General features: G+C 37.0%; 1 protein-coding gene across 6 annotated transcripts in view; it reads left to right on the top strand.

Annotated features, from left to right (window-relative positions):
* The window catches only part of anks1b (ankyrin repeat and sterile alpha motif domain containing 1B), a 209,180-nt gene that overhangs the window by 67,312 nt on the left and 127,286 nt on the right, over window positions 1-14,582 (top strand). For all 6 annotated transcript variants that reach the window (XM_059026989.1, XM_059026990.1, XM_059026992.1 and 3 more), the window contains exons 4-7: window positions 2,909-3,205; window positions 9,365-9,440; window positions 12,941-13,042; window positions 14,195-14,314. In XM_059026989.1, coding sequence (XP_058882972.1) covers window positions 2,909-3,205; window positions 9,365-9,440; window positions 12,941-13,042; window positions 14,195-14,314 — 595 coding nt within the window. The remainder of the gene's footprint in view (window positions 1-2,908; window positions 3,206-9,364; window positions 9,441-12,940; window positions 13,043-14,194; window positions 14,315-14,582) is intronic.

The raw sequence follows: 14,582 nt of genomic DNA on the forward strand, positions 1-14,582 counted from the left end.
TGTGATTGTAAATGATGTTCCTCTTGAATCTGTCCACTGACTATTAAAGAGTAAGTAGTGGGGGTTCCGAAAAATATAGTGTTATACATCCCCGCATGCTGCGGCAACTGTTTAAATAATGTACCTGTAAGTTCTGTTTTCATTGTTAACATCCACAACTTTTACACTTCTGACTTTTTAAAGTCTGTTTCAAAGCTCTTTTCAGAATGGCCGCTGTAATGCACTGGGGTTTGAGATCTGTCCTCTAAAATCACTGCAAGAAGAGGGATTACAGTAAAAAAAAAAAAAGGAAGAAACATAACAAGTGCTCTGGCTTTTCTGTTCCGTACCACATCATTTATTGTTAGTGCTGTGTTACCTGTTTCAGAATGTGGGCAGTAATCTTATTTAAACAGTTGTAGCAACACTTGGGGACGTGTATTGCTATGTTCGGGACCCCGCTACTTACTCTTTTAACCGTTAAAATTCCATTTCCTGCTTCATTCCTTTTCTTTTTTTAATTTTTTTTTAATAACCTGCATTTTTGTCCAAACTTACCTGAAAACCACATTCAGATTATTGTTTTATATCAGCTTTTCCACGTTTTCGGAAACTAGGTCACTTGTAGTTCCTGAACAAACTATACTAATAAGGTAATAATTAAGAAACATTTCTCACATTGTTTTGGAGTCAAAGGGTTAATGTCTGTTTTTCTAGGACTACATCATGTGGGAGAAGCATAGATTTATAGGGGCTGAATTTATAGTGTAGACTCAGACTGGAATTTCAGAAGGGTGATGTATTGGCTTTCTTTGAATACAATCAGTGGCGGCTCATCATAAGAGGCTATGGAGGCTAAGCCTACATGTAATTTTGTAAAAGTGAAAAAAGCTTACCTTACGTCATGCTTTCCAAGGTCTACTGTATTGCTATTGGCTAACTTGTAGCTTCAAAATGGGTGGGGTTATGTGTGTATTCCACCTGTAATCACTGTTTTACTGTATTTGTGTTGGCTACACCATGCAAGCTTGCGGCTTGCCTCTACCACTCAGAATTAGACTTAATCTTGATGTGTCTGTTGACAGGCAGGTTATGGGCCACATGTGGCTACTCCCTGAAGTTTCGATTTCCATGTACAATACCATACATAGTTGATTTTTTCTAACATTGTAGATTTTTTCAATTCATACGCAATTTTCGTCACTTTGAATTGAACTGAGGAAAAAATAAGAATAACAAATAACTAGAACTGTCAGCCAGTTTTATGGCTCCCAAGCTTGGTACCAGTTGGAAAGTTTGGCAAGCTGTAGCATTACAGCACAAGTGTCAGCAAAAGCTCCATTTTATGGAACAGTTTCAATACAAAATACTGCATTAGTTTGTTATCTCACGATACTTTATAACTTTAAACACCATAATAGCCATAACCCTATCTACACACTGTAAGGAGTTGTAAGATAGTTTTACATTTAACCTTAAGGAGAGGTCAAAGGTCACGATCAAGATAATTTTTTAATAGAGCACATATCGGTTCCTAAATGTGTTTCATAGTAACCATGACCCTATCTGCACTTGTTATAAGCCAGTTTTGCATTTGACTTTAAGGAGCGGTCAAAGATCACGGTCAAGGCAATTTTTTAATAGAGCATATATGGATTCATATATGTGTTCCATAGTAACCATTACCCTATCTGCCCTCTGTAAGGAGCTAGTTTTGCATTTGACTTTAAGGAGAGGTCAAAGGTCACATCAAGGCAATTTTTGTTAATTGAGCCCTTGGTGTGTTAAGCATGTATTGGATTCTTGTTACTGAGTTTCTTGACCACCATATTTTGATGATCTTTCAACCCTGTACCATAGTCCTTTTTTTAAAGTACTATTAACAGTAAGGGGAATTATTTTATCTAACATTGCAGACCTGTAGATCTCCAAAGATCGTCTTTCTTAAAAGTTGTTTAGTGCTGAAAGAGTTACAATTTAAGGTAAGCAGTTGCTCCTGGAAAGTACAGTATTTTAGAATGTGTTACACTCCCTTGTTGAAATGAGTTGGTCAGTATGCTAATCTTGTTTACATCATTTTCAGTGCCTGAGTTGACCAGGGTCAACCCTGTTCCTGCGCAGTTTTGGCAAGATGCATGGGGTTTCTGACACAGATTTGTTTCAGTTATTTATTTTAACATTATTTATAAATAAGGAAGCTCTGAAGGGAGACACTGTGACATTTCATTTATATAGTGTTGTACAATGGTTTGCAGATTAACCATTTAAGAAAAAAAAAAAGTAAACTTGCCTCGCAGGTAGCAATAAATACTATTGGAACAAAGACAATTGTTGTATTTTACCATCTGGTGACACTGAGCAATAAAGAGGCTATCACTTTACATTTGCACGATTCTTTTAGACTATAGGTCAGTGAGCAGAGTGTTTTACTGCTGTTTTCTTATAGCTTCATAGCTGTACTTTTTTGTGTTTAATTTTGTCCTCATTCAGGGCACCCCTGTTTATTTATTTTTATTTATTTATTTAAGTTAATTAATAGTTTATTTAGTTCTATCTCTTCGCATTCTTGTAGCAAGCTAGAACTTAACCATATGGAATATACAGTACAGGAGTCTCTTCAGAAAGCTACTGATTCATGAGCTGATATTTGCTTATTTTCTTTTAGTAATTTTGACAATATCCCCTGACTGGAGCTGGTAATAGCCTGTCTAGCTCCAGAATATCCAAGACAATGAACTATTGTGATGAAACAAAATGTTCCATTGGTTTCCCTTTGTCGTGGGCGGACATCAATGAATGAATGAAGCTCAATTTTCCCCACAAAAGGAACAATAGTTTCTCCAGATGCAGCACCATGTCTGTATCTGTTGATCAAAAACATTCCTTTTGATTCTTTTGTTGAATTGTTTTTTCCCCTTTTTTTAAACAGAACAATGAAAATGAAACCGCGTTGCACTGTGCGGCTCAGTACGGGCACTCGGAAGTGGTGGCAGTTTTGCTGGAGGAACTCACTGACCCCACCATGAGAAACAACAGGTCTGAAACCCCTCTAGATCTAGCAGCACTCTATGGGCGTCTGCAGGTGGTGAAGATGCTGGTGAACGCACACCCCAACCTCATGAGCTGCAGCATCAGGAAGCACACCCCTTTACACCTGGCAGCTCGCAACGGGCACAGATCTACTGTGCAGGTACTGCTGGAGGCTGGCATGGAGGTCAACTGCCAGGTGAGTCAAAACCACATGCTTGTGTACGTTTGTCAGCTCCGTTGTAACGGATTGTTATCCGGGTTGCCAGGTAAATATTTAATATCTACCACAATTATAAATTCTCACAAGAACCGTAACTAGGACCAAATAGTAAAACCAAGTTTTACATACTACACCCCAAATTTAAATACCAGGATATCATAGCTACATAATTATAGAGCAAGCTTATTTACTCCAAGAGAACATGGAAGAAGGAAGTGGATACATTACACAGTAACATTTATAGAAAACAGCTATAGAAAACATCTTAGTGAACAACCTACAAGTATATATAAATGTATCTGAAAACCATTAAATAGTACATTACTCAGTTTCTTGGCTTTATCATAATGATCACCAAATATGCGATAACATTTCTTATGTTTGTCTCAATATATTTTATATTGCAGAAAGAAATATGTAAGGTAATTAATATTAATTTCCAAAATATCTATCTGTTCTTTCTTTCTTTCTTTCTTTCTTTCTTTCTTTCTTTCTTTCTTTCTTTCTTTCTTTCTTTCTTTCTTTAATAACAGATCTACAACAAATAACCAATTACATTCAGAAACAGCCTGGTCAGATGCAATGCATTGCATGTTAAAAAGAGTCAGTAATAGAAAATACACAGTTTACAAACCATCTGTTTTCTTTTTACCAGCAATAAGTTATGTGCAAATATGTATTTAAACTATCATCTGCTAGTTCATAAAAAAACGTGAGTTAATAAAGTGCCCTAAGGTGTAATTGTTTCCCCAATCACACAAAGACAAACAAGAACAATGATGGAGACAAACATAGACCGATAAACAAGCAATTAACAAGTACCCTATATAGCAGCAGTTTTAAGGGTAATAAAGGACAGGGTTGTTTTAGCCAAAAGTCCCAGAGCAATAAGACTTATTATTCACAGCAAACACCGCAGACTCCAGCAGTTCAGTGGGATAATAAATAAATAAATATATTCCCCACTAATTAGCATTCGGCAAGGTTTCACAAAACGCTGTCCTTTATCCAGCTACGTTTTTCTTTAGTTGAACAACAATAACATTTACACTTCCCAATCAACAGCACCAAAGTCATGGTAGTATAATCTGAAAGTCAGAAAAGATTAAACACATTAGAAGTTTTCTTCTACAGCTCCGAAGTCCAGTCGTCAGCCCACTTGGCTTTACTGCAGCCCGCAACAACACAGTTTTGTCTCTGCTTTGATAAAGCAGGGTTGACCTGGGTGACAGACACAAGTACACAAGTGCACGTATCAATGCCCCAGAAGCTGCTTGTTATGGATGCTTCCATCCAAGCCTCTCTAGATTGAACCGTTGGCCCAAATGTTGACTAGAGCAAATGTTTCTTTATCCCTGCTGCAGTCTGGCTCATGCTGTGTCTCAATCAACAAAAATATGGTTAAACAGAAATGTTCCTTGCGGAAGTGAAACCTTCACGCAGACGTGGCTGTTTGTTATTTCATCAGCTTCCAAATGTCCGTCACGCATTTTGTCTCGCTCAACCCGGGTCAAAGCGTGTCGACCCACATCCTGAGGTGGGTCGCTGGGGCCTGGGTTAACCTGGGTACAACCGAGGTATGTGGTTTCACACTATGTTGGATTGTGACCCGGGTAGCCAGAACCCGGATCCGGATGCGGGTATAAGTGCCAGTGTAAAAGGGGCTTAAGGCATGCACCCGCCATGCTCGTTTGAATCTCTGATTCTCCGCCCCTGCTGTGTTTGAACGTCACTCCCTTACGCTCCGACTAGCCCTCTATTTAAAGATATAAATGTAAAGGGACATAGCATGCTGGGCACAATTGCAAATCGCTACACCGTTTTGCTAGAGTTTTAGCACATGAGTCATACTGTGAGCTGCATGTTTTATTAGTATTCACCTTATGATTCTTATTTTAGCTGCAAGTTATTACGTTGACAATACTAAAAACAAGAAACTGCTAGACCACATAAAGGAAAAGTTGACAACACAACTTAAGATGTCTTGAGTAATTCTGAATATAATGTGTTTTAAAGGTACTGTAGTTAATGTAAGCAAAGTAAAACCTTTTTAAAAGGACAAAAAATGTTTGTGTTGTGTATAGTAAATAATAAAGGGTTACAGTCAGTTCATAAGATTTAATAGGTTTGTGCTTCCTGTTCAAGAAAGAACATTGGCGCAGATAGCAAACTAAGATTTTAATTAACTACAGGATTTTAGACTTCAAAGTTTTGCCAGGTCAGCAACAGTATTTTGAGACAGATTCTGTGGGATGTGTGCAGAAATCCATAAAGATATTCATAATTGTATAATTACTGGATCAACCCTCCATTCCACAATTAAAAAGGCCCTTTTTTCAAGCAATTTCTCTGTAAATTCATAGCAATATTTGGAGCCAAATAGTGGCAAGGTTTTACTCATCTGATGAACTGTTTTTAATTATTAAAAAGTGTCAGATTATGGTAAAACTATCTTTTCAGTGTCCCTTACACTGTGTGTCATTATATACTGTACATGTAGATCTATTTTATATTCTCTTTTAATTGTGCACAGTTTGGATCTAAAGTGTTAAAAGCATTTGAATGATGGCATTAAAAGTTACTCAGTAAATGCTTTGGATAAGAGGAAAAGGGAGCATCATGTAACCAAAATGTGAGATCATTGATTTACATAGTCTGTGTCAGCCTGGCCTTAATTCATTTTTAAGTAGCACCATATGTGTAAGTCCACCGTGACATGCACATAATGATAATTTGAGACTAAATAAACCATTTGTTCTCATATGCATGTGAATAAATAATAGATTTGCATTAAAGCATAACAGTATTGTTTTGCATCCCTTTGAAGACATACAGTATTCCCAACAGACGTAATTGAATCTGAGTGGATTCTAAGTGCAATCTCCCACGCTCCCAAGTGTTGCACTGGCTTAGAGACCGGACATAGATGATTGAGGCGAACAGATTAACATAACCAGTATATGATATTTATTTTAATAATAGATCAAAGATACATATTTGCTTGTATATGTAGTTTACAAAACCTGGCTCCCTAGATCTACATGCAGTTCAGAAGATGTTTGTTGCAAAATGAATAAGGAATCATTTGTGCAAGCCCTCATGACCACGAGTGCAATTTTAGCGTGCGGGGAAACAAGTGCAAATTTAAGGTAACGTCTAGGTGTTACAAAGACTAGACTGTTTGTACACCGAGATAATACTGAATTATGGATACCAAACCAGGTTAGGTCGAATGTACCTGTTTCCTGTTAATTCTGCATACCTTTAAGGCTACCACTGCTTCCGACTTCATGAACTACCATAGTGTGGTCCTGTGATTAGTTTGGTTTCCGAATGATACAAGAAAAACATGATTTTGTTCCAGTGAAAGTTTAAAAAGCTGCTGCCACTGAACTGGCTGAGCTTCATATCTTTGCAACCTTACTTCTTATTAGCAGGGTTGTGTAGTTGACATTGACCTCTGACACTAAATAGCTACCATGTTGAGGTTGTGGGACATTTTAGCATTCTGCAGGGTAGACACAGCACCCATAGTTGGGCCATAGTTTTTAAAACATAATTTAGACATTATGGATGTTACACTGAAATCTAAAGCAGTATCTAAATGAGACAGACGCTTTTTCCTAATACTCCATGTTCTTTACAACATAAACACATGTACAAATAACTTTTCCTTAAGTGAGTTTTTTTTCCCCCCATTTTAACTTTTGTGTACAGTCAAGTATAGATTAGTTCCTTATTGCTAAATAATGTTTTATTCTTCTCATATGTTTTTGCCATTTAGTTTACTGCAGGTGGATTACAAGTTTACAAAGAAAATATTATAGTGAAAGCCTTATTTGGTACACAGCTGTATCCAGTGGTTTTCTTTGTTCCAGTATCTTCCATTGCATAAGTTGTCCTGTGAAAAATGAACCGTTTCACTGCCACATAGTTTTAACCTCTGGCCATTAACAATAATACTACACTCTTTGAGATAGTGTCTTCACATTGGGTACGTAGCTGTCTTTTGTTGTTTTTATCCATTTTACTTCAGCACATCATTCTGTCAAAGATGATACTGGGGATAACTTATTCTTGTTCACAAAGCACCCCCTTTATTATTAGGGGTCGTATATTTTTTTGTTTAATGTTAATACGTTTTTTTATCACAAAAATTGTCCTGACTGAAACAGATAGGAAGCAAATCTCCAGTTCCATTCAATTCCTGGAAATGTGGCAGGAGTAAATAAATGTCCTCTTTGTTACATCACTACTAATCACACCAGGACACATGACAGGAAGGGGTGCTGAATAAGACAAGGTTAGGCATCCTGTGCTGGCAATTTACTTTTTTTTTGGTACTTGATCTTCATACAGTAACACTGGAGTTTTAGGGACCACTCTTTCGGGGACAGTGATCTGGATTTGTACGTGAATCTGACAGTGTTAGGTTAGAAAGAAGGATAACTTAACTTCAACTGGGGGAGATGAGATTCATCACATAAAGAAAATCGAACATCACAAGTCATTTACTGATTTCTTAACAACCTACTCTACACAACTGTGCGACTGCTGTTGGCAGTACAGAAGAAAGGCACAAGGTATGGGCATACATTTTTAGATATATTCATTTACAGCTTAAATATATTTGAATTGATTTTGCTTAAGCTGATGCTTTTACTCAACCTATTTGAAACATTTTTTAAATAACTTAATAAAACAAAGTGTAATTTCTGTTGCTGATTTACATTGTGGGGTAGTTACCACTAATCAGGGCTTATTGATTCAGTCGGAAAGCTTCAATCTAACATAAAAAGAAAATCAAATTACATCTTAACCTGGTAATGCCAAGTATTTAGGTATGCAAAAAAAGCTACTATATTTATGTAACTAGACTTGTTCTTTGTACCAAGCACAAAATTAAAGATATTGCCAGCAACACATAGAATTCACAGTTTTGTCTTGGATTTTAAACACAGCAGAGTGTGTCAAAGTATTCTACAGTATCTTCAATACAACAAAGGGCATTACAAGGTTAAATATCTAACTGAAATAATGTATTATGTATATAAAAATAGGCCTACAGTACCATGTGTTGAGTTTAATCAAGTAATTTATTATGTATGTAGTTATTTTATATATATAGATATATATATTATATATATATGAAATATAGTAACACAACCTTACTACTTTTGGTTTGTTGCCCCTTAAAAGTACAGACCCAGGACAGAGAAATTGATTTTTAAAACGCCAACACGCTATTTTTAATAAACAAACAAAAATGAAATAAACACCTGGCTGTAATGAGCACTAACTAAACAGTCCCTGACTAACACACAGGACGGCTAAACCGTTTACCTGACAAATAATAACATAAGTCACACAGGTTTCACAAACAAACCACACAAGTTTTAACACTACCTTCTCTTTCTTTTACGGTTGAACACAACTCCCAACCGGGCTCTTCACTCTTCAGCAGCCCCAAACAGTCTGGCTGCTTTCTTTAAATACCCTGCACCTGGCTCTAAAATAGCCAGGTGCAGAGGATCATTACTAATTTAACAATTAACAAATTAAATTAAACAATTAACCCAATGAAGGCTTTATATATATATATAATATAATATATAATTTTTTATTTTTTTTACAAGACCATGTAGTAATATGTGAAAAAAATGAATTTATCAGTCCCACCTTTAATCACTAGCGGTTCAGAGTGTGGTATGTAGCTTGCACAAGATGAGATCACAATGTGGTCACCACTTCCGGATGCATTTTTTAAAAACAGTTTGATGCTTTAAGTTTTTAATTGAATGTGGTTGGTGAGTTTGCTGCTGTGTGCATCTGAAGTGCAGAGATAATACTGAGGAAGCACAAGAACACTCAACTCAGAAGCGTTCTGTCAGGGAAGGATTACTCAGGCTAGCTTCTCAGCTCTGTCAAGGGTGAGCAAGCTACTGGAAAGTAAAATATCACTGAAACATGCTTTCCCATTTCTGTCTTAGTCATAGACTTTTTGTTCTACAATTCCATACTTGCCAGACTTAAGATAACATTTGTGGTTGATCTATGTTCTGATTTAATGAATTAAAAACGCTGTGTAAAATGTGTATTCATGTAACTTTGATTTATTTGATTTATTTATTTTAGACAGAGAATGGAAGCGCATTGCACGAGGCAGCCTTGTTTGGGAAGATGGATGTAGTCCGACTTCTGTTAGAGACAGGTAAGCATTAATTACTTCTCCTGTGGCTTCCAACACAGCCCTTCTCTTTCATCAGCGTATGGTTTTAATTTCACACAAACACTTTGAAAGGCTGGTCGTTCTGTCACAGTCATCCTGCTGTGGCGCTGAACACACCATTTGTTCCACCTTCTAAATTTAGCCCTTTGCTTTTCTTAATTAATCTACTGCCATCCACAAACTGAATTGCAAGTCATCATAAGTAAACTTGTAACGTACATTTTAAAAGCATTAGTCGTCTTGACTCTGATGTTTAGGTATGGACCATTTAGCCCTTTAACTTTTACTTTTTCAGAAAAAAAATGCTACACAGTATATTTGTGAATTGATTTTGATACTGACAACAAAATGATGATATCCCAACCCCCAAATAAAAAGCTATAAACATTAAGAAGGTTTGTTTCTGTTCTTTAGTTAATATGCACTGTGCCAGTATTGCATTAGTAACGTACTGTCCACCAATGCTCTCATGAGTACTTGGAATGTGTAACACTACAAGCTTAAAGTAATTGTAGCAACAAAATAAGTCCATAAATCTTATGGGTTATCTATTACGCTTGTACTCCCTGGGCCATTTCACAGTGTCTTTATGGTCAAAGCATGTTATTGGCTAAAAGCATGTCAGTCAATAGGGGAAGCAGCTGGTTGGTTATTGACAGATAAGAAGCCAATAAAGGAGTGGAACCAATTTCACTCTCCAGGTGAAATGACCAAAGAAGTACATGACTATCAAAATGTTAAAGATTTTTCTTTAACCTAGTGTAGTACAGGATATTATGTTTTGAAAGGAAAAATACATGTTTGCTATAATGTGTTTCTTTCAAAACTGCACATTTGAGACCTCTAAAATGAATAGATGTGCATAGCAGAGACATTTTATGGAGCTATTTTATTAGCTACAATTACTTTAAACTAAAATGATCCACAACACTCACATTGGAAAATGTAAAACCAGACTAGGATATCCACCTCATTTACATTTTTCTTCCTTTTCTACAACTATGGAGAGTAAATAACAGACACCAGTAAAGTAAGGTGACCATATTTTGTAAACCAAATCCTGGAACACACATATAAAATTGTACATACCCAGTATTCCTGGTGCTGGCCACACTAGAGAAGCTCGTTGTTAATTGTCACATTCAGGCATTTCTTGACACAAGACAGCACTGATGTGTCACAACCCCGCCTCTTCTAGGTCTTCAAGTAGTTTTCTCTCTAAAACAGGCACAAAGGCTTCTTCATACCTTGTAGCCAGCTTCCTTTTGAAATTGTTTAAGATACTCTACTCCACAGCGATCCTTTCCCTCAAGCAATTTGATTGTGTCATGAAAAAGTGCCATGTTTGCATGGATAAAAGCAAGCCACAGTTTGGTACATGGGTCTTCAAATATTTTGTGAAGAACTACTCGGCACTTTTCCTCTGAGAAGAAAAATGACTTAAAACTACTCATAAAGTTGAAGGATCCTCTCTAAGGCAGGTGACATCGACACCCATCTGACATTGCTATATCCTAGTATATTCTGATGTTCCTGTCCCACGTACTCGCAAAAAATTTTTCAGTCTTTCCACGCGACAGCAGTGAATATATGAAAATATCCAAAGATCTTAATTGGAATGCTGTCAGCGTCTATACAGGATTGTATCCACTGCATTTCGGGCACAGCTGTGTACAATGCGAGCAGGGCATCCAAGGACTATCACGTCCCTTTTAAGCTTGTCTTTACTTTGGTGCGCACATTTTCTCTTCCTTGTCTGTGTAGGCTGACAAAGTTTGTGTTCGTATTATCTGCTGAGAATGACACAACTTTATTTTTTATTCCATACTTATTTATAAGATTATCTCAGCTGCAATAAGTTCTGACGTCTGTCCTTTAAGTTTGACAAAATCCACAAGTTTAGTTTGCACACACACACATAAGCCTGGAAATAGCGAACCAAGACAGGAAGCAATTTTACATGTCCGTGATGCGATGCATCAACTGACAGCGACACATATTCAACACTGGCAGGACGTCCAATTAGTTCATCATTTGCCCATGGAGCAAAGACATTTGCAACTATTGCTTCACACTTTGTCCATGCACATGAGAATTTTGGGTTGGTGAATTTTTGTTAAATTGGAAGTACAGTCCATTGCTCTGAAACTCTGATTATGTCTAACGGTATGATATGCATACATTCCTTCTTGCACAGAACTTGAACTAGCACGTACTGTAAGAGCAGCTTTATGTTTACTGGTACCTTTGTGCCTCTACTCAAAATGGAAAATATAGACTGGCATATTGAACATAATACAAATGTTTCTTTTCAGGTCGGTCGTAAATATGGAAAATCCTTTTGAAGCTGTTTGTTAAAGAAGCATTTTCTCTTTTTTGACAACGGCATTTTCACTTTACACCGAATCTCGTAGTGCGTGGTACAAACACTTTCAAAAAAAGGGAACGCATGTGTTCTACATCATACGCCATTCAGTCAGCATCGAAGCTGTGGCAACTGCAATACTGCCGTACCATAGATGTTATAAATTAATAATAAGAAGAAGAAGAAGAAGAAGAAGAAGAAGAAGAAGAAGAAGAAGAAGAAGAAGAAGAAGAAGAAGAAGAAGAAGAAGAAGAAGAAGAAGAAGAAGAAGAAGAAGAAGAAGAAGAAGAAGAAGAAGAAGAATATAAATGGTCTGGATATGTCTCTCTAATGCATTTATGCATCAGACATGTTAACCAACACAATAAATTAAAAGTAAGGGTATTCACTGATTGAGTTTTGTGAACCAGGAACTCTTTCTGGGACATTGTTTGACATTGTTTAAGGATCAGATCTTTTCAAATGAAATCTCATTATGCACATAAATTGGCTCCATTTTTTGTTGGGGCCCTACATCCCAGCAGACCTTTTTTTTTTCAGTGCATTAGCATATGAAATGATTATGCATGTTAATTTGTTTGCCTAAAATATCCTGGTCCCTCCTCATCCTTGCAAGTGTCCCTGTGTGTGTGTGTGTGTGTACAGTATGTGTGTATGTTCTACTAGGTTTTGCAAATAGGCTGGACATATGTATTGACTTGGCTGTAATTGATGAGGAAAAGTTGAAGAAAATTTGTGTTTGCTTATTTAAGCAGGGTATTTCTGGGTTTATTTAAAGATGGATATGATTCAAAGTCATAAACAATAACAATAATATAATATCTTTATTTTTATATAGCGCCTTTCATAGTGGACCACCATCACAAAGTGCTTTACAGAGGTAGGCTGTGAACTGTGCATTATATGCAGAGTCACTTAAAATAGGACACTGATTTAACATCTCATCCGCAGGATGGAGCACAAGGAGGTTAAGTGACTTGCTCAGGGTCACACAGTGAGTCAGTCAGTGGCAGAGGTGGGATGTGAACTTGTGATTGTCAGTGGCAGAGGTGGGATTTGAACCGGTGACCTTCTGGTTACAAGCCCTGAACCAATAATCTGTTGCATTATGTTCCAGGAATTGATGCCAACATTAAGGAATCGCAAGGAAGAACAGCTTTGGAAATTCTGAAGGAGCTCCCCTCACAGAAATCCCAGGAGATTGCAGCACTCATTCAAGGTACAGCACAGCGATAGAGCTGAACTTTTCTAGCTGGAACTTGGGTCTGCTGCAACCGGCCCCTAACATATCCCCCATTACTAGTTATAGAAACACATCGTGATTTTTATTTGTACAGTAAAAACAGGAAATACACACAAAAAATTGCATTATTCTGATCCTGATTGGCTTTCATAAAACTACTCATTGAAATTCACCAATTTCAGAATTACAGAACTGAGCCAGTCTGCTTGAGACGTTGCTGTTTTGCGACCCTAAGTTTGATTACCCTTGGAGTAGAGGTTTTTTAAGAAAAAAAAAAAAAAACATGCCAAGAAGATTGATGGCAGTCCAATGGGGTTATAACAGAAAGGAAGACAACCTAAGATGCAGTTCATGTTCTATCTTTCCAATGATCTTCGTAAATTGAATCCATTATTGGTCCTAAGAATTCTTTTACTTATTTTCAACAATCATTTTTTTTGTTAGTCATAGAAAGGATGTTGATTAATCATCTTTCTTTTTCCTCGCCTACTTAATCTTGTTTTTTTCATTCCTACTATTTGGCCCCCTAGGCAGCTGCCTATGTCACTTACCCCTAACGCCAGGCCTGCCAGGCAGTAATACTTTATCCCTGACGACAGGCATTGTAATGGACACACCTGATCATACATACAGTTTGCATGTCACTCTTACATTATCAAGAGAATCACTAATCCACGCTTGCATTATTACATTTTGGTATTGTTTAAGCTGCACAATTTCACTTAGCCAGTCTCGCTGCCAAGAAACAACAGAATGGAAAAATAAACTATCTGGATAGAAAGAAAATGTCCAGCATTATCATGCAGCGTACTGGAATTGAAAATAATCATCAAGGACACATTGCATAACAAAGAATCACAAGTTCTCATGACAGTCGTGCTCTGCATATTTGAATACATTACCTACTGTAGATCTCATTTTAAGACAAGTGATTTTAAGACCGGATTTATAATCCAGGTATGTATGCAACTAGGCAGTGTGTCACAAAACTTGAATGTAGTGTCAATGCATGTCAGCATGCTTAGTGAAGTTAAAAGTTTACAAATCCAGTATCGAAAAGATGCACTTTAATTTTTTTAACTGTTGTAAGAGTTAGAACATATAACTAAAGCTTATTTTTCCACTTAGAATATATGACTGAAAAAATGGAGACAAAAAGCATTGAAGAGCCAGTGAGACAGTGTCCTGTCCCAACACCTCGGACCTCTGTCTCTTCCCCAGCAGCATCGCCATCCCATAACACCAAAAGTAAGTTATTAAGCATCCCTATGAGGGGGACTTGTCAGAATGTGCAAATCTGCTGCTGCCACCTCTTCTACAACTGGTAATAGCTGCTAAAGTCATTTTCAGTGTTATGGAATCATTCTCGCTCTAAAGTTCTATTACAGGTAGTGTACAGTAGAAAGTAACCATGTCGCTGCCACATTGTTTTAATCCCTAGACATACAGCATAAATGATACTGATCTTTTTCTACGTATACACTTTAATTTAGGTTTACAACTCTTTGTGAGATAC

This window comes from Acipenser ruthenus, chromosome 7 (assembly GCF_902713425.1).
Source record: "Acipenser ruthenus chromosome 7, fAciRut3.2 maternal haplotype, whole genome shotgun sequence".
Lineage (NCBI taxonomy): Eukaryota > Metazoa > Chordata > Actinopteri > Acipenseriformes > Acipenseridae > Acipenser > Acipenser ruthenus.